The sequence below is a fragment of the Mus musculus genome, chromosome 11, assembly GCF_000001635.26.
Source record: "Mus musculus strain C57BL/6J chromosome 11, GRCm38.p6 C57BL/6J".
NCBI classification, from domain to species: domain Eukaryota; kingdom Metazoa; phylum Chordata; class Mammalia; order Rodentia; family Muridae; genus Mus; species Mus musculus.
The window spans coordinates 69,217,811-69,241,605 of record NC_000077.6 but is presented as its reverse complement, the minus strand read 5'-3'; the positions used below and the strand labels follow the sequence as shown (position 1 = coordinate 69,241,605).

Here is a 23,795-nt window from a genome sequence, read left to right as displayed (position 1 = left end):
CCTGAGCTGTGCCCCTAAAAATTTGCTTGTGTTTTCTAAAGATTTTTTTTTTTTTTGTCAGTGGTTAATATTTCTTTGTTGCATGCTTCTCCTTGGAGCCGGGCATTTTAAAAATGTATTCATCTTTCCTGGTATCATTTGGATTTTGTATGTCTCTAAGACACCCCTTTTTATCCTGAGCTGATAAACACATGCTCTTTTATAGCATCTTACTATAAAATATAACAAGAAATGTATTCATGCTCTCTACCCTGATTCACTTATGTTTTTCCAAGAGTGTGTGTGTTTGTGGTCTATGTGTGGTCTATGTGTATATGTGTGTACATTGTCACACAGGTCTATGTGTGTATGTGCATGTGTGACTGTGGGCACACAGGTCTATGCATGTCCAGAGATTGACACTGGTATCACTGTATTCCTCTATCTCTCTCCATCTTATTGTTTTATTTTTTGAAATTATAGCACAAATACATAATTTCTCCTTCCCTTTCCTCCCTGCAACCTCTCTCAGGAACTCTACTTGCTTCTTGCTCTCTCTCAAATTCATGGCCTCTTTTTCTTTAAAAAATGTGTGTGTGTGTGTGTGTGTGTGTGTGTGTGTGTGTGTGTGTGTACATGTATTTATTCCTAAGTACACAAATACAACCTTCTCAGCCCATATGATGCTACCTGTGTGTATATGACCTCCGGGCTGACTGCTTGCTATTGGATAGTGAATTGGAGTCTTCTGAGGATGACCTTTGCTCCTGTTCTTAGCATTCCCCGTAGTTCTTTGTGTTGAGATGAGACCCTCAAGCTTGGCCCCTTCTGTGTTAGAATGGCCATTAGCGTCATTGCTCAGATCTCGTTAGGCAGTGTTGAGGAGACCTGATGGGTACAGCCTCTCCGACATCTCTAGGAGATAGAATCATAGAAGTGTTGTGAATGTGTGTGTTATCCTTGCAAAGAGGCTGCGCTGATCCTCTCTGTGTTTTTCCAATTTTAGTAATAAGCTGCACCACTGTGCTGTTGTTAAATTTTATTTTCTTATTTTATATTATAGATGAAAACATACACAGACACACAGACATACACACACATATCCACACACAGATACATACATATATATACACACACACAAAAGCACATATACACACCATACACACACATATATGCACACAAAACCATATACACACACACATTTACACACACACTGTGTATAATTAATCAAACTTGGGTCCTCTGGAAGGCAGTAAGTGTTCTGAGCCTTTCTTTCTTTCTTTCTTTCTTTCTTTCTTTCTTTCTTTCTTTCTCTCTCTCTCTCTCTCTCTCTCTCTCTCTCTCTCTCTTTCTTTCTTTCTTTTTTTCTTAAGATTTATTTATTTATTATGTGTAAGTACACTGTAGCTATCTTCAGACACCCCAGAAAAGGTCATCAGGTCTCATTGTGGATGGTTGTAAGCCATCATGTGGTTGCTGGGACTTGAACTCAGGACCATCAGAAGAGCAGCTGGCACTCTTAACTGCTGAGCCATCTCTCCAGCCCCCTGAGCTGTCTTTCTAACTCTGTCATATTTATTTTTTATTACACTTATGTATTGATTTTTGTGAGTATAAGTATACCACAGTGTGTGTGTAAATGTGTGTATATGTGGTTTTGTGTGCATATATGTGTGTGTGGTATGTATATGTGTGTTTGTGTGTGTGTGTGTATATATATATATATGTATGTATGTGGATATGTGTGTATGTCTGTGTGTATATGTGTGTATGTGTGTGTATATGTGTGTGTATGTGTATTTGTGAGTATGTGTGTATTTGTGAGTATGTGTGTGAGTGTGTTTGTATGTGATGTGAATACATGTGTATGTTTGTATGTATGTATGTGTGTGTATGTGTGTATGTGTATTTGTGAGTATCTGTATGTGCTTGTATGTGATATGAATATGTGTGTGAGTGTGTATGTGTATATGTGTATGTGTGTGTTTGTATGTATATGTGTATGTTTGTATGTATGTGTGTGAGTATGTGTGTGTGTGTGGTGTGTCAGAAGATAACTTGCTGGAGTTAATTCTCTCCTTCTATCGTATGGGTTCCAGGAATCAGATTCAGCTGGTCAGGTTTGACTGAAAACACCATAACCCACCATTCAGTCTCTCAGGAAACCTGGAGTTCACTGCGTCAGCTCAGGGGCAGGAGCCACAGACCCCGCGCCCCTCTGCGATCCCAGCACTGGACTAGAGAAGCATGATGCTATGGCTGTCTGTTTTCATGTGTGAAATCCAAACTCATGTCTGCATAGCAAGCACCATCCGCCGAGCTATCTATAACCCCCAGATCTACTCACTGTGAGCATTTTCTTCATTGTTTGAAATATCTAACATATGCAACATGCTTATATGTCATGTAAAATACATCACCTATTGTGAAATATTGAGGGTAAGTTACATACCTCATGGTGCTTTCTCACGAAATCCTTTCATTTACATTTCTTATCACTCGGGACTTCTGTTTTTGGTGTTTGTTTGTTTGTTTGTTTGTTTGTTTTGAGACAGGGTCTCACTCTGTAGCTTGACTGTCTAGGGACTCACTATGTATCCCAGGCTAGTCTTGAACTCACAGACATCTGCCTGCCTTTTCCTGGGATTAAACTGCTGGGATTAAAGATGTGCACCACCATGGGAGGAGGTGTTCCTTAGTATAACTGTAGTACAGTTATTCATTTCACAAATGTACAGTAATAACTTATCAAATTGTCCACTCACAGTCCAAATTTGTCCTCTCTGTCTCTCTCTCTCTGTCTCTGTCTCTCTCTCTCTCTGTGAGTGTGTGTGAGTGTATGTGTACGCACGTGCATGTGGAAGCCAGCATCTCTGCCACACATGTCATTCTTCACGAGCCATCTCGAAGGTGTTCTTTTGTTTGTTTTGTTCCAAGACATGACTTCACTATGTAACCAGACTGGCCTCAAAGTCACCACCCTCTTAGCTCCACTTCCTGAGTACCAAGGTTACAGGCTCCCATTGTGCCTGATTGATGCTGATATTCTTGTAGATTTTTTTTTTTGAGACAGGGTTTCTCTGTATAGCCCTGGCTGTCCTGGAACTCACGTTGTAGACCAGGCTGGCCTCGAACTCAGAAATCCACCTGCCTCTGCCTTCCAAGTGCTGGAATTAAAGGCGTGCGCCACCACGCCCAGCTTCTTGTGGAATTTTTGTAATTCTACTTGTTTAAAGTTTTTCCCTAAAGCTTGCATATGAGTTGGAAGGCAGGAGAGAGGGAGGGAGGGAAGAGAGAAATTATGCAGGAGATGAAAGATAACAATTTAATCAAAACTAACCACTGAAGGGGTAAATGAATGTCCTGTGCCTGTAGATAGAATACCTCAGAGCAAGGGGGTACGGAGTGGCTGCAGCAGTCCCAAGCCTGGAGAGACCAGTCAACAGGTCCAGACCTTACTTATTGGCTGGCTCTCAGCACACAGGTGTGGCTCACAACTGTGTGTAACTCCAGCATTCTGATGCCTCTTCTGACCTCCATCGGCCATTGCACACATGTGGTGCACACATACATACATACATACATACATACATACATATACTCAGGCACCCATACATATGTAGAAAATAATTTTTTTTTTGAGACAGGGTCTATGTGTAGCCTTGGCTGTCCTGGAAGTCTCTAGGTATACTTGGCTGACTTCGAACTCATAGAGATCCATCCACCTGCCTCTGCTTCCCTTGTGCTGGGAACAAAGGCTATTACACTCTGCTATAAATATTTTTTTTACAGTTAAAATTGCAGCAATTATATGTTTGCTGTCTATCAACCTATGAACAATAGATGGAGTGACAGTTTATAATTGTGAAAAACTTAACATCTATGATGTTCTTCAAAATTTCCCCCTAGCTTTAGTGTCCACGGATGATTTTTAAAATTAACTCTATTATCTTATTTATCTTTGTCTGTATGTACAGACAGTGCACCACCAGGTGCTTTCTCTCAGAAGCTAGCACTGGATCCTCTGGAATTGGAGTTACAGATGATTGTGAGCCATCATGTGGGTGCTGGGAAATGAACCTGGGTCCTCCGAAGAAAGCAGCAAACGCTCCTAACCATTGAACCTTTATCTCTCCTCCTTCCCACAGATGATTCTTTTCTGAGACGGGGTTTCTCTGTGTAGCCCTGGCTGTCCTGGAACTCACTCTGTAGACCAGGCTGGCCTCGAACTCAGAAATCCGCCTGCCTCTGCCTCCCAAGTGCTGGGATTAAAGGCGTGCGCCACCACGCCCGGCCCCACAGATGATTCTTATCTGATTCCCTTTTTGAAGAGACAGCTGAAAAAGATAAACATTTTATTTTCATATGTAAGTCTGACGTTGAATTCGTGCGCGGTGTGAGGTACAGTCCAGATTCGCTTTCTCTCCCTGTATGATTAGTTAAAGCAACTGTGGCTGTCTAGAAGCAGGGCAGACCCCACTCTACAGAGGAGCTGTAGAGACTCTCAACCTCCATCAGCCCGCCCTGTTCTGCTTGATTAAAAGATCCTAATCGGCTTGGAGGGATTAAGGGCTGCAGCGGGCTGTTCCCACACCCCCCGCCCTGGGCTGGGCTGCCAGGGGAGACCGAAGGGGCATCGATCCTGTGACCCCTTAGCCAAGCCCTAGCCCCGGACTTTCCGGTAAGTAATGAATGACCCACACAGGAACTTCGGTCCTGTATGAAGGCGTGGGAGTATTCCCCACTGAACCCCCAAGACTGCTGAAGAGGAAGGGAGGATAAACAATCTAAGTACAAACAGGCTAAACCAAAAAGACCTTGGGGCGATGAGCTGGGCTGCCATCTAGGGTCCTGGAAGCCAAGACACCCTAGGGGGTTGGGCGGAATTTGAGAAACAGGCTTGAGGGGAGAACCTTACGGGAGTGAGTGCTGAGGGCCCTCAACTCTTATCTTGTTCGCTCTGTGTTCACAGAAGAAGGCAATGAGCGCTTGGCTCCTGCCAGCCGGAGGGCTTCCCGGCGCCGGGTTCTGTGTCCCTGCGCGGCAGTCTCCGTCCAGTTTCTCGCGGGTCCTGCGCTGGCCAAGGCCTGGGCTACCGGGACTCCTGCTACTGCTACTGCTCCCATCTCCTTCTGCCCTCTCTGCTGTGTTCAAAGTGGGGGTGCTGGGCCCCTGGGCTTGCGACCCCATCTTTGCACGGGCCCGACCAGACCTGGCTGCGCGTCTGGCCGCCAACCGCCTGAATCGTGACTTTGCTTTAGACGGCGGCCCCCGGTTCGAGGTTGCGCTGCTCCCAGAGCCCTGCCTGACTCCGGGCTCACTAGGGGCTGTGTCCTCTGCGCTGTCTCGAGTCTCTGGCCTGGTGGGTCCGGTGAACCCCGCAGCCTGTCGGCCAGCCGAACTGTTGGCTCAAGAAGCTGGAGTAGCGCTGGTGCCCTGGGGCTGCCCTGGCACGCGGGCGGCGGGTACTACAGCCCCGGCGGTGACCCCCGCTGCAGATGCTCTCTACGTCCTCCTTAGAGCATTCCGCTGGGCGCGCGTGGCCCTGATCACTGCACCCCAAGACCTGTGGGTGGAGGCGGGACGCGCTCTGTCCACAGCACTCAGGGCCCGGGGTTTGCCAGTTGCCCTAGTGACTTCCATGGAGACTTCAGACCGGTCTGGAGCCCGGGAGGCCCTCGGGAGGATCCGAGATGGGCCTAGAGTTAGAGGTAAGCTCCCCAGTAGAGTGCGGGCAAGGTGGGTGGGTCCTGCCGAGAGTGGACAGCGTAGCGAGCCAGCCTCTGTGTCCGTCCGCTCCGCAGTAGTGATCATGGTGATGCACTCGGTGCTGCTGGGCGGCGAGGAGCAGCGCTACCTACTGGAAGCTGCAGAAGAACTGGCTCTGACTGATGGCTCCCTGGTTTTCCTGCCCTTCGACACGCTTCACTACGCTTTGTCTCCAGGCCCGGAGGCTCTGGCTGCATTTGTCAACAGCTCCCAGCTCCGCAGGGCTCACGATGCGGTGCTCACACTCACGCGCCGCTGTCCTCCTGGAGGCAGCGTGCAAGACAGCCTGCGCAGGGCTCAAGAACACCAGGAACTGCCCCTTGACCTCAACCTGAAGCAGGTAGATAGATTACAAAAAGAGAAGAGGGAGGAGAGCCAGGGAAGTGAGCTGAGAACAGACAAGGAGAGAAGGATGGAACTAGAGGGAAGAGGAAGGTGTAGCCAATGGGCAAGGAGAGGGTGGAGCCAATGGGCAAGGGGAGGGTGGAGCCATGGGCAAGGGGAGGGTGGAGCCAATGGGCAAGGGGAGGGTGGAGTCAATGGGGCGTAAACTGTAGCGGCATCTGAGCTGGAGTTTCCTGGGTGTTGTAGAAGCTCTGGTTTGGCTTAGCCTCTGCCTCCCAAAGTGCTGGGATTAAAGGCATGCGCCACCACTGCCCAGCGTCACAACAGTGTTCTTAACTTTGTGAGGGCCCTAATGTGAAAGAAAGATCCCTAGGTGGAGATGGGGGCTCCAAAGATAAATTTCCAACATCCAAGTAGTAATCAGAATTTCTTGAGTCTCTAGGATCCAAATTCAGACTATCCAATACCATCCCAGTCACAAAGGGAGTCTAGAAGCTACTGAGGTAGAAGGGAAGCTAGATATCAGTAGGAAGAAAATTAGCAATCAAGAGAGTCATATTCATGCCAGGCTTAGTGATATGGGTTTGTAATCCCCCATATACAATAGGCTGAGGCAGGAGGGTGGAAAGCTCAGGCTCTTCCTGAGCTACAGAGTAAACTCTGGTTTACCATGGGCTTGTCTTAAAAAGTCAAGAGATGGTTGTATGCAGCACGTGGGTAGGGAACTTGCCCAGGCTTGGGTAGGCTACTTGCCCAGGCTTGGGCAAGGCCTTAGGTTCAATTTCCCAAAATAAATAAGTAGCCACACCCAGAGTCAAGAGGGACCACCACTGAAAGAAGGTGGGGTGTGGGGTGGAGAGTCATACTGGACTATTCCCCACCAATGCCTCTAGCCTTCTCCAAGAAGGTATTTGGGGTAGAGGAGAAGAAAGCTTGGGAATAATTAATAAAGTAAGGGTAAGATGGGACAGAGAATCTGTCAGTCATGGAGAAATGGGAGGAGCAGAGGTACTTCCATTAGCTGTCATGAAGGGCACAGCCAGCTGACCATGCTGGAGACCCGATTCCCCTCCTGGACCCCACGAACCCAGGCGTGAAGCCCTATTACCTTGACTTCTGAAGGTTGTTCGAATCCACTCATACTCCCCTTCCTCACTGACACTGCCCTGACTCAGGGCACAACACTTCTGGACCCAAGTCCAGAATCTCAAAATGCTCACCCGACCCAGGCTCTCTCTGTCAATCAGTACAGCAGGTTTCAGAAATGGGGTGCTCTACAGTTTGCATGCCTGGTTCAAGGCCTCCTGGGAGCATCTGGATGGCATCCTGAGTTGGGAGCCTTCATTACTCTGTATAGATGGAGGTCTCTCCACATGGTCTAGTAGGTCTTGAGTCTTCCTTTCTCTTTCGTCTTCCATGAACTCCAGCCAGACTTTAGGTTCTTAAGCGTGTTCTCTTTTTTCTCTCTCCTACCACCCCCCACCCCCTGGAGAATTCTGATTAATACCTGGGTGATGATCACGCCTTCTGGAACCTTCTACCTCTTCTTCCTCATTTCTAAAGCTTCCTCGATTCCCTCTACCCCCATGTATCACACTCCCTTAACATTCTTGCCCTTTTCCCCCTACACTAAAGTTTGTCCACAGTGACAGGCTGTCTCATACACCTCTGTGTCACTGGTGTTCCCTGGTGTCTGTCACTCCATGAATAGGAACTGAGGATAGTAGAGAGGAGAGGGTACTAATGGTAAAAAAAAAAACCTCTTTGGAATGGGAATGGAAGAAACACTGATAATCAAGCTAGAACTGATCATTCGAGCCAGTAATGCTAGCTATTTAAATGGCTGAAGCAGGAGAATCAAGACACTCAGTATCTGGCTGGGGAGGGAGCTCTGTCTACAGAGTTTCCACCTGGAAATAGGAGGATCAGAAGTTCAAGGTCATACATCTGCCTGGGCTACATGACCCAAAGAAAGTGTGTGTGTGTGTGTGTGTGTGTGTGTGTGTGTGTGTGTGTGTGTATGTGTGTAGGAGACAGAAAGAAAGAGAGGATGAAAAAGATAGAGAAGGAAGGCAGGGCAGGCCACCATCTGCCTAGGCTACAGAGTGGTTTTGAGGTCAACCTGAGCAATTTTGGAAGACCATGACTCAATAAACTAAACCACAAAAAGACGACCAAAGGATAGTGGGGAAAGCCGTTAGATGAATAAAATGAGCTTAGATGAGATTAAAAACATAAGCTAGTTAAAAACAGAGGAAGGAGGAGGAGGAGTCTGGGTGGGAGAGAGTCAGAGTCTGAGAAGAACCTAACTCCTGAAAGGAGGTATGAACAACAGTCCATGGGGTGGATGGGAGCCTTCACCTACAGATAGGAACCCTTAGGGCTAGCCTGGTACAATGAAGGAACAGGCAGGCCAATGAATTCTCACCCGTTTATGGGTTCTAAGTCCTGGCCCTGAGTCCTTACTCTCCTGCAGGTCTCTCCGCTGTTTGGCACCATCTATGATGCTGTCTTCCTGTTGGCTGGGGGCGTGAAGAGAGCAAGAACAGCGGTGGGTGGTGGCTGGGTGTCAGGTGCATCTGTAGCCCGCCAAGTACGGGAAGCACAAGTCTCTGGCTTTTGTGGGGTCCTGGGAAGAACCGAGGAGCCCTCCTTTGTGCTGCTGGACACAGATGCATCCGGAGAACAGTTGTTCGCAACACACCTGCTAGATCCTGTCTTAGGCTCCCTGCGTTCTGCAGGGACCCCCATGCACTTCCCTAGAGGTGGACCTGCCCCGGGACCAGACCCTTCCTGCTGGTTCGATCCAGATGTGATCTGCAACGGAGGTGAGGGGAGTACCTGCAGGCTCCCACTGGGGTAGTCAGCTTGGGCAACCACAAAATTGTGCGAGAGAGGAAGGGAACTCCAATTATTCCTCCAGGTCTTCCTTCAGCCCATGGCTTGCTCAGGACACCTCTCAAAGATTTCCAAGGCCCTTGGGGACCCTGTAGCATCTCCAGACTTCCCCTTTGAGGAATCTGTAACCTTTTACTCAGCTCCCGAGATTTGGCATAACTGTTTGAACACCCCTACCCCCCCCCCAAGGGGTCCTATCCACGACAGGACCAAGACTGTCCCTCTCTTTGTTCCTTCAGGGGTGGAGCCAGGCCTGGTCTTTGTTGGCTTCCTCCTGGTGATAGGGATGGGACTGACTGGAGCCTTCTTGGCTCATTACTTGAGGTGAGTGGGGGAAGGGAAACTTCACCACAAAGATAGCAGGTGAGGTCCACTCTAATGAGGGAGAGTCATTTGGGGGGGGGTGACAAGAGTCCTCGGGGGATGTTTGGGGGATAGCTATACTCCAGCAAACTTCCCTGAGCTAATGCTACCCTTCTGCTCTCTCCCCTGCCCGCCTCTTGTGGACTTTCCGGGGAATGACCCCATCCCCCCACCAGGCACAGGCTGCTACACATGCAGATGGCTTCCGGCCCCAACAAGATCATCTTGACGTTGGAAGATGTTACTTTCCTCCACCCACCGGGAGGCAGCTCTCGAAAGGTCAGCGAAGGAAGGGCGCCAGGAGCCATCTATCTTTCCCTGTAATATTTGGTTCCTTCCCTGAGCCAGCTGTCCCATCCCCCCACCGCCCCCAGCTCCCATTTGATAAACTTTGTTTCTTTCCCAGCTTTGTCCTTGGAAATCAGGGACCTCAGCTATGCAATAGGGGGTGCTGGTGTGGAAGTCCCATTAGAAAGTGAATGTTTGCTCTGTAAACTGTACCCTATGGTACCATTTCCATGTGCCCCGTAGATTCCTTTCCTTCTTCTCTCTCACCCATAGAACTCAGCCTCAGCTGCAGTATATATTCTGATACTTTGCACTGGCCTCTGTCCTCAGGTGGTCCAGGGAAGTAGATCCAGTCTGGCTACCCGGAGCGCATCAGACATTCGCAGTGTCCCCAGCCAGCCCCAAGAGAGCACCAACGTTGGCCTCTATGAGGTAAGTCTAATCCCCACTCAGGCTGACCTATGCTCTAGGAGGGAAAAAGAAGAGGAAGGATGCTCAGACCGGAGTCCAGAAGAAAACCCCTCTCGAGGGAGAGATGTACCCATCCAAGTCAAATCCCACAGGCTCCAGGCAGAGAGAGGACACTGGGCAGGATCTGGGGGGAAAGTCATGAATTTAGCAATCCCAACCTGATTCTCCAATCTGGAGAAACTTTCTGACACAAGATGCAGGTGAGGGCTTCCCAAACCCCAAAGCTGGAAGTTGGAGGTGTTGTGGAGCATGCTGGGATCAGCACACAATCTGGTATAGCCAGGGAGACCAATCCGTTCTCAACTGGGAGTCCCTGCCTGACCTCCTCAATACAGTCACTCAGTTCTGATCAGACCCATGAACACAAGGCCTACATTAGAAAAGGAATGCCAGAGGAGGACCCTAACAGCGGGACCAGGGCATGTGAATGTGGCAGAGTGGGTGAGAGGGACTGAGAGCCCTTGGAGAACTTGGCTAGTCAAGAGGAATGGGAGGAATGCCCAAACTCAAGGTCCCGGAGAAAATGCAAAAGTTCTGACTAATGTCACCCGAGACCATCATGACTGGTTCTCAGCGACATCTTGTTATTTTAAGCATGCTGTTCTTTGTTGCGTGGGGCCACACACTCTGCCTATGCTAAGTCTTTCTTCTCTCTGGCCTTGTCCACTAAATGCAAACCCCAGTTTTTAAATGACCATTAAAAAAATATCTCCATATTTACTTGCAGATGCTTACTAAGAGTCGGTACCAAATCTCCAGGACTCTCTTCTAGTCCACATCTCTTACCAACAGGCAGGACCACTAACCTGATTTGCAAGGCCCAGGGCAAAGTATGAACAAAGGCTTCCTTGTTCATCCACAGGATGGCAGCAGATTACTGAACCAAGTGGCTACACCATGGCGTAGTAGGCCTGCAGCTTCTGTGGACAATAAGGCCAGGACCCAGAAGGGATGAAGCCTCCCTTCATAGCTAGTTCACAACGATACCCGATGACTCCTTAGTACTATGAGGGCTCTCTCATGGCAAGGGGTAGTGATGAGGGCTGTGTGTGCCACAGTTCATTTGCATGACTTGATCAGTATCCAGTTCTCATCTGGGGATGAGAGGACCACCATGTATGGGTTTGCATCTTCTTTGCCTGGGCTCTGATCCAGATACCTGTGAAACGTATAGGCGTACATCGAGCTGCTTGCATCTGATGTTCTGTCTCATGACAGATGGATTCTGGGTCGCTAGGGCAGTGGAAATGTCAGAGTCCAAGAGCACCTTGCATCTTGGGGCTTCAAGGACTGAATTCCTTAACCTTCTGTTGCAGGGGGACTGGGTTTGGCTGAAGAAGTTCCCAGGGGAACATCATATGGCTATCAGGCCAGCAACAAAGACAGCCTTCTCCAAGGTGAGAGTTGAACCCATAGCTATAAATTTGACCATTCTTGGTTTTTTTGGGGGGTGGGGGGTTGGGTTTTTTTTTGTGTTTTTGAGACAGGGTTTCTCTGTATAGCCCTGGCTGTCCTGGAACTCACTTTGTAGACCAGGCTGGCCTCGAACTCAGAAATCCTCCAGCCTCTGCCTCCCAAGTGCTGGAATTAAAGGCATGAACCACCACACCTGGCTTCTTGGCTTCCTTTTTACAGCAGGTAACAGAGGTAGCCAGTCCCCAGGGGTTCCTTCCACTCCAGAGAGGACTGGCTCATCATCTTCCTCTCTCGTGACATTAGCTTTTTTCTCTGATGTTCTTAATCACACTTATATGTAATAAGTGACATGTTAACTTATCATGTAAGTTATATGCTCATCTATGGTCTGGCTTATGCCTTATCTGCCTCCACCTCTGACTAAAAGTTGAAGGAAGTTGCTACCATATTCCCAGCACCCAGCACAGTGTCTGGAATATTGAAGGCCAGTAGGTTTGTGTCAAGTGAAATGCTAAGAAAAAGTGAAAATGAGGACTCATCGAGATGGCTCAGTGGACACAGGTGCCCATTGACAAGCCTAGTCACCTGAATTTGTTCCCCAGAAGCCACTTAAGTCACTCACAGCTGGGACCCCCAGCTCCTGTGGCGGCCTCCTGGAAAGAGGCCAAAGCAAGGATGCTAGATGCTGGGAGAAGAGGGACATTATAGTTGAAAGCACCAGAGTAAGCCAGTCTACTGCCTCCCCGCCAGCTTCCTGCGTATTCACTGTGACAGTACGGCTGAGGCCATTCCACACAAGTGTCCTAGGAGAAGGGGAAACTCGTTTAATTTTTTTCTTTTTTCTTTTAAAAAATGTTTTTGTTTATTTAATTATATGTGCGTGCACATTTGTGTGCATGTGGCCTGTATGTGCCATGGCGTCCATGTGGAGGTCAGAGGGCAACTTGAAGGGGTCAGTTCTCATCTTCCACTAATGTGGGTTCTGGGGAACAAATTCAGGTGACTAAGGCTTAGGCACTGACAAATTCACCGTTGGACACCAGGTGTTTAAACCGAAACATAGCCCCTTAACTGAGCCTGTGCCCCCAGGGAAAGCTAGAAAGGCAACCATTGGTCTGTCTGGCCCTTCATCAAAGACTGCCACACTAAAACAGCAGGTGGTGGCAGGGCTTCCTTCAGGTCACACTTTCCCTCATGACTTCACTTTGCTTTGTAGCTAATTTAGACCTTCAGCTTCCATTAGCAAAACAGAACCTGAATGGGTCCTAATCCCCAGAGTGTGGCTGTCTTCATTCATAACTTTAAGCTTAGTCTTCCATAGTCATGTTCTGAACGAGGCCCTTTCACCACATGGTGTTGTCCAAAGACAGAACTATATAAAGAAGAAAGCCCCTCCCCCACTTCACTTACCACTTTCAATCCCATATTCTCACTTTGGATGCCCCAAACAGACACTAAATGGGGCGGGGTGGGTGGTGATAATTGGTGCTCCCGGAATTGTCTTTCAGCTTCGAGAGCTCCGGCATGAGAATGTGGCTCTCTACTTGGGACTCTTCCTGGCGGGTACAGCAGACAGCCCTGCCACCCCTGGGGAGGGCATCTTGGCTGTGGTCTCAGAGCACTGTGCTCGGGGTTCCCTCCATGACCTCCTGGCCCAGAGAGAAATAAAGCTGGACTGGATGTTCAAGTCTTCCCTCCTGCTGGACCTCATCAAGGTGAGTGTGTGTGTGTGTGTGTGTGTGTGTGTGTGTGTGTGTGTGTGTGTGAGAGAGAGAGAGAGAGAGAGAGAGACAGAGACAGAGAGAGAGAGACAGAGATGTGCTGGCAAGGGAGAGGTCAAGAGAACTGAGGTTGCCTCTTCTTCCACTCCTTCTAAGGGAATGAGATATCTGCACCATCGCGGTGTGGCCCACGGGAGGCTCAAGTCACGGAATTGCGTGGTGGACGGGAGGTTCGTGCTCAAGGTGACAGATCATGGCCATGGGCGACTGCTGGAAGCGCAAAGGGTGTTACCGGAACCTCCCAGTGCAGAGGGTAGGAGTCCCCAGCTCATCCCAGGCACTGGAGCATCCCTAGTACCCGCATAATTGCAAGGGCTTTTCCTTCCGTCCCTTCCTCGCACTCCTCCTGTTCTGGATCTATTGACACTTATCAGCTTCAGAAAAGGTCTGTGGCTAGGGATGTGGGGGCCTGCTAGGGAGTGCCTGAGCTCTGGGTCTGTGGTTAAGTGGTGCTTTGCTGAAGGTTGGGGTTCTAGAGGCGGAGTCTTCCCTAGGCACCGCCTTCCTGGGGGCAGGGTTTTCTCTGATTCTTTGAATCTCAATCTCTGCGCGGAGACCTTTGAGGGTTGTGGGGTTAATTAGTATTAATGAGGGTGAGGGTCTAGCCTGTTGGGCCATCACAGCGTCTCTGTCCCCTTGCTCTTCTTCCCTGTTCTTAGATCAGCTATGGACAGCCCCAGAGCTTCTTCGGGACCCCTCCCTGGAGCGCCGGGGAACTCTAGCTGGTGATGTCTTTAGTCTGGCCATCATCATGCAGGAGGTCGTGTGCCGCAGCACCCCTTATGCCATGCTGGAACTAACGCCCGAGGGTAAGGTGGTTTGGGGCCAGATAGGCACCCTGTAGTTAAAACAGCCAGACCCAACCTGGCTCTTTAATAAAGAGAAGCCCGGTAATGATGATTAATCTTGTCATGGCTTTCTTAAAGCTGGGGTCTGTAGAGAGCAGTGGGAGAGCCACGCATGGGGTGGATATTTAAGGGCACAGATCTTAAAGGGTTTCTGTTCTGACCCTGGACCCACCCTGCTCTTCCACCACACAGACAGGTTCCCCTCTGACTCTCAGAGATCCTAGGAAGACAAAAGGGGACAGGCAGGGGTCCAGAGGACAGTCATATTGGGTTAAAATCCAAATCGCTTGTGGTCTAGAGGAGTCCACTCCAATCCTTTTCTTATGTTCAGTAAACATTACTTTGTGTCACCTCTTACTGACACTCAGAGTTCAGGGTCCTCTGGTTACTCCTAGAGATGGCCATCCACATTACACTCTCCCACTAACTAAAGCATTTATTAGTTATTAATCTCTTTTCTTAGTTATTTGTGTGTAGTGTATGTATGTATCCATGTATGCACACAGCTGTGTGTACCTATGTGTATATGCAAATAAAGGTCAAAGGCCAATATCACGAGTCTTCCTCAACCATCCTCTTCTCTATGCTTTGAGACGGAATCTCCCACTGAAGTCAGAACTCACTAATTAGCTATATTGGTTGGCCATTGAGCTGTAGGGAGTCACCTGTGTCTGCCTTCCCAGTGCTTACAGGAGAGTGCCACTATGTCTGGCTTTAAAAAAATGTGGCTGCTGAAGATGCAAACTCCGGCCCTCTGGTTTCTATGGCAGGCACTTACTGACTGAGCCATCCCCTAAGGCTTGGAAGTGTTAATTAAAAAAAAAAAAAAATGGCTGGGAAGCAGCTCAGCTGATAGCATACTTGCTTAGTGTGAACAAAGCCCTGAGTTCAATTCCCAGCACCCTGTAATGTAGGCATGGTGCTATAAGCCTGTGGTCCCAGTTCTTGCTTGGGAAGTAGAAGCAGAAGATCCAGAAGTCCAGGGTCATCCTTCAGGCTCCTCTGCATAGCAAGTTGGAGACCAATTTGGAATCATTAGACCCTCTTTCAATGCCCCATTTATGGTAGGGTCAGAGGTGGCTTTGTTTGGGGACGCCCACTTCTCACAGTCTCCTCTTGCCTCTAGAAGTAATACAGAGGGTGCGGAGCCCTCCTCCACTGTGTCGGCCCTTGGTGTCCATGGACCAGGCACCCATGGAGTGCATCCAGCTGATGACACAATGCTGGGCAGAGCATCCAGAACTTCGGCCTTCCATGGACCTCACCTTTGACCTGGTCAGGGGCTGGGGTTGGGCAAGGACTGGGCTGGCCCCCAGGATCCCAGATTGTTGTCCAGCATTATGTTCCAATAGAAGCTCTTGTCTCTCTCCTAAGGATTAGCCTATGGACTGAGAATTTAGCAGGGAAGGTTTAGAATGCAAATGAGGACTCGTGGAAGCCTTTGGAATAGGAGAGGGAACTCTGGGTGGGAGAAATATTTAATTCAAAGCAAATATTGTTGAATGAGAACCAGATGTGTGCTTGGTTTGTGTGCCAGGAAGACTCTTGGCTGAGTTAGTCCCTTGTCAGTTCCAACTCTGAGCAGCCATCTCTGGGAACTCTCATTCTCTACACACCTCCTAATAATATCTGAAACATAGTGGCCAGGAATTTGGGGGTACTTCATGAGTAGATGACACTGAGAGAGAGAGAGAGATTTAGTCACCTGAGAGAGTACAGGAGGGCCATGGAAGCCAAGGTCCTAGGCAGTCTTCCCCCCCCCCCCCAGCTTTCTTGTTGATGTCGTTTTAAAAAATGTTATAGTTTTTCTCTTAACCCAGCTAGCTCCCAGATAATTGAGACAGGACTATTAGATTTATGTAACAGCTTTAAGGCCCAACAACTGAGCAATAGTAACCACTTTAATCCTCTAATCTGGCTACCTCCCAGCCAAAATTCCTGACATATTTGCATTTTAGTACCGAATCTGGCACTCTCTGCTCTGGGTGTGTTTTCCTGGTGGCTCCTGGATCCTTTCTTCATCTGGAATACCCACCTCTTCTCCCACCCCCCCACCCCCGCCCCCCACATCCCCTGCCCCTAGCTGGAGGAAGTCCAGCTCTATTCTCTTCTCTGTTCAGTCATTGGCTGATCAGCTTCTTTATTGACCAATTAGGGAATAACTGGGGAGCAATGTTTACACAACATCAAGACAGGAGATTCTCAGAACAAGGATTGTAAGGAGATATGAGGGCACAGGAGTCAGCATTTGAATAACACAAGGATAATCTTTACATGGTACACAATGACATTAAGCCTATGCTTTCTCTCCTAGTTCAAGAGCATCAACAAGGGCCGGAAGACCAACATCATCGACTCCATGCTTCGGATGCTGGAGCAGTACTCTAGTAACCTGGAGGATCTGATCCGAGAACGCACAGAGGAGTTAGAGCAGGAGAAGCAGAAGACAGACAGGCTGCTCACACAGATGCTGCCTCCGTGGGTGCCTAAGGGAGAGGAGCATCGGGAGAGGGTGGCCAGACTGGGGCAGCCTCCAGGTAACCCCCGCTGTTCACCATTCCTAGATCTGTGGCTGAGGCCCTGAAGATGGGGACATCTGTGGAGCCTGAGTACTTTGAAGAGGTGACACTCTACTTCAGTGACATCGTGGGCTTTACCACCATTTCAGCCATGAGCGAGCCTATTGAGGTGGTAGACCTGCTTAATGACCTCTATACTCTCTTCGATGCCATCATCGGTGCCCATGATGTCTATAAGGTGGAGTGTACAGGAGATAACACCTCCTGCCTTTCAGTTTTGTTGTTTTCTCTGTATACCTGGGTGGCTTAGCACTTGCTGTGTAGACCAGGTTGGCCTCAGACTTGTAGCAATCCTCCTGCCTCTGCTTCCTGAGCCCTGGGGTTATAGGCACATACCAGCACTTCTGGCTCTGTCTTTCAGTTTAAAAGAAGCAGTTCACCTGCCTCAGGACACCAGTTTTCCTCAGCCCTCCTGTCCCTACTCTCTTCCTTCAGGCCCAAATGCAACTCCTGCTTCCCAGAATATCTGCCCTAGTCTAGCCTCTTTAGACTTTCTGACAAGTGTCATTGATCTGAGTATCGGGGGAGGGGTGCTCAGAACTGAACAGACACAACACCATCCCCCAGGTGGAAACAATTGGAGATGCATATATGGTGGCCTCCGGGCTGCCGCAGAGGAACGGGCAGCGGCACGCTGCAGAGATTGCCAACATGTCACTGGACATCCTCAGTGCAGTCGGCTCCTTCCGCATGCGCCATATGCCCGAGGTACCGGTGCGCATCCGCATTGGTTTGCACTCAGGTAACTACTCAGCCCTCCCCATTTCTGAGCTCCGGATTTTAGCTACAGGAGGCAAAGTCTTGGCTGGGTTGGGGGTGGGTGGGAGGCGTTGCCTTGAAGAAAATACACTTAAGAATGTTTTGTTTTGTTTTTTTTAATTGGGGGAGCTGGTAGAGAGGATGGGTGCTAGGCCTTTCGAGGCACTTCTGCAGCCTAGCTGCGGAGCAAGGCCAGCTTCAACCCGTCTCTGCCTGCCTTCTGACCCAGCATATCTCCCCAGGCCCGTGCGTGGCGGGTGTGGTGGGCCTCACCATGCCTCGGTACTGCCTGTTCGGGGACACGGTCAACACTGCCTCGAGAATGGAGTCCACTGGACTGCGTGAGTGTAACAGACAAGGAGGGCTGGGGGAAGTGGGAGAGGCTGGGCAGGGGAGATAGCCCAGGATGAGGACCTGAGGAGGTGACTCCTGAGATCATAGTGTCCCCTCCCTACCTCAGCTTACCGCATCCACGTTAACATGAGCACTGTTCGGATTCTTCGCGCTCTGGACCAAGGCTTCCAGATGGAGTGTCGAGGCCGCACGGAGCTGAAGGTGAGTTTGGACCATACTCTGCCACTTTGTGGGTGTGTGGGGGCGTCTATGCAGATGTAGAGTCTCCCAGTTTCACCTAGACCTAAACCTTCTCCATCCCTCACCCTGGTCTGCCTAAATCTCCCTTTTTTGTGTTTCTCCAGGGCAAGGGTATTGAGGACACGTACTGGCTTGTGGGCAGACTTGGCTTCAACAAGCCCATTCCCAAACCACCTGATCTGCAGCCAGGGTGAGTGGTTGGCTTGAGCCTGATGAGAAAGCTGGATGCTGGCGCCTCTGTGGCGCCAGCCAATGGGCCCTTGGTGCCAGCCAATTCTTCCTGCCTCCCACACCAAGTCTCATCCTCGTGACAAGCTGCAACAACCCAAGCCCTGACTTCCCTCACCCCCATTTCCCTTCCTTGAGGCTGCAGTTTCCTTTCTGCAGGGCCAGCAACCATGGTATCAGCCTGCAGGAGATTCCCCCAGAGAGACGCAAGAAGCTGGAGAAAGCCAGGCCAGGCCAGTTTACTGGGAAGTGAAGCTCTACTGGGGACAGGTATCGTGTCTTCCCTCACCCTCAGAAGTAGAGTAAAAAGATTATTGTTTTGTGTATATATTAATTAATGCTACAAATTAATAAAGCGGCAATTATTCCTTAACCACCTTTCCCCCCCCCAATAACGACACAGAGACCTTTTAATATTTCAAAGCTTTAGGCCTTATCTGGGCAGACTCTCAACTAGCTCACCTAAGTTAACTGAACCACCTAGCTATATCCAGCCACATGGATAGCTATACATTCTAGGCGTGTGACCAAGCCAGTCTCCTCCATGCCTCCTGGTGACATGACAGGGTTTTTCTTTTTCCCAAAGTTCCTTTCTTCCTTCCAGGCTGTCCCGCTTGCACTTCCTGCCCAGCTCATAGGCTGTCAGATTTTTTTTTATTAAAGCCAATCAAAGGATGCTTTGGGTTGGTGAGAAAGGACAGAGACAGTTTCACACAGTGTACCCCAACAGTCAGGAACCGCTCCCTTCTGTGGGTATAGAGGGTGGATGTATGTCCTAGGGGTCAGGCTCCTCCTCACCAGATTAGAGACTGGGTAGGGGTTGCCTGAATGCTGTCACACCCAAGCCCGTGTCCCCATTCCTCTCTGATTTAGGGGGCAGAGGCTGACTCCTCAGCCCATAAAAGAGACTTCCCTTGGAGGAAGTATCAGCTTCAGGTATACTCATTCAGCAGGTCTGGGGTCATCCCAGCACCAGGTTTGCCCTGACTCCCCCGAACATAAGCCAGGCATCTCAGAGAGGCCCCTCAGGTATGTACTCCGCAGAGGAGAGAACTCTTGAGGATAGCATTTACCAGAGGCCAGTGTGAGGTTGCTTCTGCAGTTCTGTCAGAGCAGGTGGCCTTCATGTCTTCCTCTGAGACAGCTTTTATTCCTTCAGGAGTATTCTGCAAGGCCCTTCCTGAAGTTCCTGCTACACATGGGACTAAGGCCCAAGGCTTCTGTCCAGTTCTGCCTCCAAGGATTCTGAGCCAGGAATCTGCTGCAAACCAGCTCTGTGACCCTGGGAAGATCTGAAGTGCTGCCCAGGCCCTCCTCAGTGGTAGAATGGAGGGGGGGAACTAAGCGGTTTCCATCACCTGTGGCCCTTACAGTGTGGCTTTAGAATGACTGATCCCATTGGGCACATGCCCCCCCCCACCCCCGCCCTGTTCCAAGGACCCTGAGCTCATTGGAGAGTGCAGAGGTGGCAGTCCCCCACTCTCTAGGTCCTGTGAGACCCCAAAAGTAAGGATCTGGGTTCAGAAACCCCAGGGGAAGTGGAGGCCTCATGTTCTACCAGGTCAGGGGTCATGATGTAGCCTGGAAAGACCAGGACCTCCGTTCACCCCAAGTCCTATTCTCAACTCCATCACTCACTGTTCAGAAACTGGTTCCTTCTCCAATGGGCAGAACCAAAGCACTTGCCCAAGTGCAGAGAAAAGCTTGCTCTGGGGGAGGGAAACTAGCTGCACCCAAACTTTGCTAACCAGAGTGGTAATGAATAGTTCACTCTCAGCTTAGCTGGGTGCTGGTGAATTGACCATCAAAGAAAACCATTTCTGCTGAGATCTTTGTAACAAGCGCCCATGCTCAGGACTGGCAAATCCCCAGCTGCAGTTTCCTTTGCAGAACTTGGAGGTGCCAGAGCCTGGACTTTGGCATGTTTGACTCTGGCTGTCTTCTGTCATTGACAGAATTCTGTCACCCAGACTCTGGCTGGAGACTGTTAGCACCAGACACCCAGTAGGTGGCGAGTGTCAGGACCTGGTGATGTGCACAACTGGAGAGGCGTTGACAGTATCTGAAGGAGACTCACTGGAGCCCTCATTATGGGAGGCACAGCTGGCAGGCCAGCCGCATTGGCATCACTGTTAGAACTCAGGATCACTCCACAGCCACAGGTCAAGTCTGCATGTTAAGGGGACCCCTCAAAGCATTACAGGACCACAACAACTTCTTAATCTGAGGATGCCCAGGACAGAAATTAGTCATTATACTTGTTTGTTTGGGCTCATGAGATGTTTTTATTTGGGGCTAAAACAATTAGAAAATCAATTTAAAGTGACATACACACACACACATATTTGAAAATCAACTTAAGGTAGTACACTAAACAGAGAGGGGGGTGGGGAATATGTGCACCATTGGAGTCAGAGTCAGGTATAGTAGCACACACATGGCTTTAATGCCAGCACTGAGCAGGTAGAGACAGATGGATCTGGGTTTGAAGCCAGACTGGTATACATAGTGAGTTCCAGGCCAGCCAGGGCTGCCATTAGAACCTATCTAAACAAAACAACTGTATATAATTATATAGGTACTCTATATGCTAGGGCTAGAGAGAAAGCTCAGTGGTGAAGAGCACTTGTTAGTTTTCCAAAGGATCCAGGTTTGATATCCAAGACCTACAGAGAGCCTAACAGTGGTCTATTAACTCCAGTTCTGGGGACCTGACACTCTTCTGGCCTCTGTGGGCACCAGGCATGCACATGATACACAGATACACTCAGGCAAAACACCTATACACATAAAATGAATAATTTTAAGATAAATCTAAAAATCTTGACTTTATTTAAAAAATAAAAACATATATAGTCACCTCTAAGTATCTATAAGGAACCAATTCAAGGGCCTTGATGGATGCTAAATCCCTTGGATCTCAAGTCCCCTATATAAGATGGGAATTTTTAAATTGTACCTATGCCCTTTATCCTGTGTGCTTTAAGTAATTTCTGGATTCTTTATAATGTATATGGTAGGGAATAATGACAAGAAAAACCGTCAGTACATGGTCACTGCAGACACAGCCTCTAGGCCTAACTGCACAATGCACAGTCATGGTTGGCTTTGTTGACATAAAAACCACAGCTCTCGTCTTAAAGGAGATAAGAGATGGTTTGTTCTGGAATCATTTTGAGTGACCATGGCCTGGGGACACAGATTTCGGTTATCCCAGATTCCATGTTCCAACGTGGAAGCAGTTACATGGGGTTTTACATAAGGAAGAACATCATAAGTCAAGGCAAGTTTTAAATACATGGGTATTAACAAGTTTTAAATACATGGGATATAACAGAGGTGCACACAGCCAGATGGGGGAAGCCTGTCTATAGGCCAGAGGTGCTGTTTATGAAAGCTCTTGGATTGGTGGAAGCCTGTGTTCTGCTAAATTAACAGCTTCTAGGAGCTGCTTCTTATTACAAGATGTCAGCTCTACATTAATAGCTTCTGAGAGACTTCTATTATCACCAGGTGTTAGTTCCTATACAGAATGGGGTAAGGAGTGGCTGTTCTGGAAGGTAAAGCTAGCCCAGGACAGCCCAAGTTAAAGTAATTAATCTCAAAACCTACAAAATTCCTGCCCAGATTCCAATAGATCCATCAGTCTCTGCAGACGCAGCTTCTTTTCAGGAAATTTCAGAAAAAATACAAAGGGCTAACTGTGCTACAGTCTCCCTTTTCCTGAAATCAAAGCCACCATGTGGGGCTTGTATCACTCCCTGGCCACAGTCACTTTAATCCAGGACGGCATTCTCCAGTTCTCACCGGTCCTTACTAGTCCCCAATAATGCTAGCACCCCTGCCTGGCACCCGTAGACATTCTGCCCCGGGTGTTAAGATCTTAGCTGCTTCTAGAGATTTCTGGTTTTCTCCTCCTCTTCTTCCTCCCTGTCCCCCTCCTCTTCTTCCTTTCTTTTTGTACTGATGAATGGCTTCCTAATGGCAATAATAATAATCATAAATTAAATACATGCAGCCCTTTCAGTTCTGGTTAGCTAAGTGGTGCTGCTAATAGGCTATTTAGTGCAATTTAAAAATCTTTTAGCTATGTTCATAGATGATGAGTTAAAGCTGAAAACAAAGCAAAAAAAGATCTGATGTGCATTTCACATTGTTAAACATCTTTCATACAAGTTTTTCTCTGTACTTGGGTCCCAGGGTTGAAAGGTAGATTCCAAATTGCTGGCCTTAGACCTGACTGGGGATTAGCTCTCAAAACTTCTGTCCTTCCTTCCCTCCTGTTCTCTCCCATCCCTTCCTCCCCTTTCTGTCTGGGGCTTGGAGTAGCTGTTAGTATTTAATTCAGGAAGTCTCAAGAAAGAATCACCCTGAGTTAGGAGCTGGAGGACTAGCCTGGGCAGGCTGGGGCAGGGCTCGAGGAGAGGGGAGAAGAGAAGAAAGGTTTCATTGCTCCTCACAAGGCCACTCTATCCCTCACTCTACCCCATTACTCCCTCTGTCTCCTTCTCTGGCCCCACTCTCTTCCCTTTTCTCTCCTAGACCCCCTTTGACCACGTTTCTCCCAGACTTTCTCTGCAGCTTCCCCTATTTCTGAGGACACCCCACCCCCACCCCTGTCAACCTGGGACTCTGATTACTAACTGCCAATCTTAGAGTCCTGACTCAAATATTCCCTGCCTCCCACTCTCTTGTCCACAGATCCAGGCAACTCACGGCCCATGAAAGCACCCGCCGTGGTCATCACCTGGTACTCCACGGTTTCAGAGGTGTTTTTGCTACCTCAGCCAGCAGGCCTGCCCCAGGAGCCCACACTTGGGCTGTTCTTGCCTTTGGGATGGCTCTGTAGCTGGGACCCATCATAGCCAAAGCAGGGACTTTCCTCAGCTACTGTCCGGGTTCCAAAGGGTGCCCCAGGGCTCACTGGCGCCTTCCTGTGTGATGCTGTTTCAGCCTGGTCCCTGCTCTACCTGCTTATGTGGGGTGGACCCCAGGCACTCCCCTTTGGGGAAGTGGGGTTACACCCAGGCTGGGACTTGTGACATAACGTCGTAGGGTCATCCGTACTCATAGGAATCTTTTGGACTTTGCATCCAGCACACCAAGTGGTGTATCTTGGTGGTTGGGACCTGGGATGGTAGTGGCTGGAATAAAGGTATGTGTTCTTCTGCTGTGTGGTGTGTGGTGCTCTTAATCCCACCAGATGAGAATAAGACACTACCACAATTTCGGGCTAAACTGGAGCAAGCTTTATTCTATTCAGGTGTACCAGAGAGCTGGCCAGCGACTGCCTCCTGAGTCGGATTGGAGAGAGCCGCACTGACTCTGTTTGGGGCATCTTTAAGGCATCCAATCAGAAGTAGCTACGAAGCAGGCATACAGAAGCGAGGCAATGAGCAGTTAGAAGAGGACAGAAAACTCAGTAGTCATCACCACTGATTAGAGAAGATTCTCAAAATCAAGTCATTGTGGCTGCC

At 49.1% G+C, this 23,795-nt stretch overlaps 1 protein-coding gene and 1 non-coding gene across 4 annotated transcripts; one reads left to right on the top strand and one right to left on the bottom strand.

Moving 5' to 3' along the window:
* Positions 1-902: 902 nt before the first annotated feature.
* Positions 903-1,007, bottom strand: Gm23194. Its single transcript, XR_003949897.1, has one exon. It is a non-coding gene; the product is annotated as a U6 spliceosomal RNA (small nuclear RNA).
* A 3,319-nt stretch (positions 1,008-4,326) lies between these two features.
* Positions 4,327-23,489, top strand: Gucy2e (guanylate cyclase 2e). 3 transcript variants are annotated; one of them, XM_006532244.3, is made up of 20 exons: positions 4,348-4,660; positions 4,952-5,690; positions 5,784-6,088; positions 8,570-8,921; positions 9,231-9,315; positions 9,531-9,633; positions 9,973-10,074; positions 11,430-11,510; positions 13,038-13,244; positions 13,407-13,563; positions 13,970-14,119; positions 15,285-15,433; positions 16,473-16,636; positions 16,723-16,915; positions 17,305-17,479; positions 17,739-17,837; positions 17,957-18,051; positions 18,195-18,280; positions 18,478-18,588; positions 19,478-23,489. In XM_006532244.3, the coding sequence occupies exons 2-19, from the start codon at positions 4,961-4,963 to the stop codon at positions 18,569-18,571; spliced, it is 3,327 nt and encodes a 1,108-aa protein (XP_006532307.1). In that variant the 5' UTR covers positions 4,348-4,660; positions 4,952-4,960; the 3' UTR covers positions 18,572-18,588; positions 19,478-23,489. The 3 variants fall into 3 exon arrangements, with proteins under 3 accessions (XP_030101438.1, XP_006532307.1, NP_032218.2); NM_008192.3 differs by having other exon boundaries at positions 4,584-4,660; positions 18,478-23,489; XM_030245578.1 differs by having other exon boundaries at positions 4,327-6,088.
* Positions 23,490-23,795: the final 306 nt, after the last annotated feature.

Coding starts and splice junctions, on each gene's coding strand:
- Gucy2e (XM_030245578.1), top strand. CDS start 4,961: ATGAGCGCTTGGCTCCTGCCAGCCGGAGGGCTTCCCGGCGCCGGGTTC. Junction 11,511..13,037: donor CAAAGACAGCCTTCTCCAAG/GTGAGAGTTGAA, acceptor ATTGTCTTTCAG/CTTCGAGAGCTCCGGCATGA. Junction 18,281..18,477: donor CCACCTGATCTGCAGCCAGG/GTGAGTGGTTGG, acceptor TCCTTTCTGCAG/GGCCAGCAACCATGGTATCA.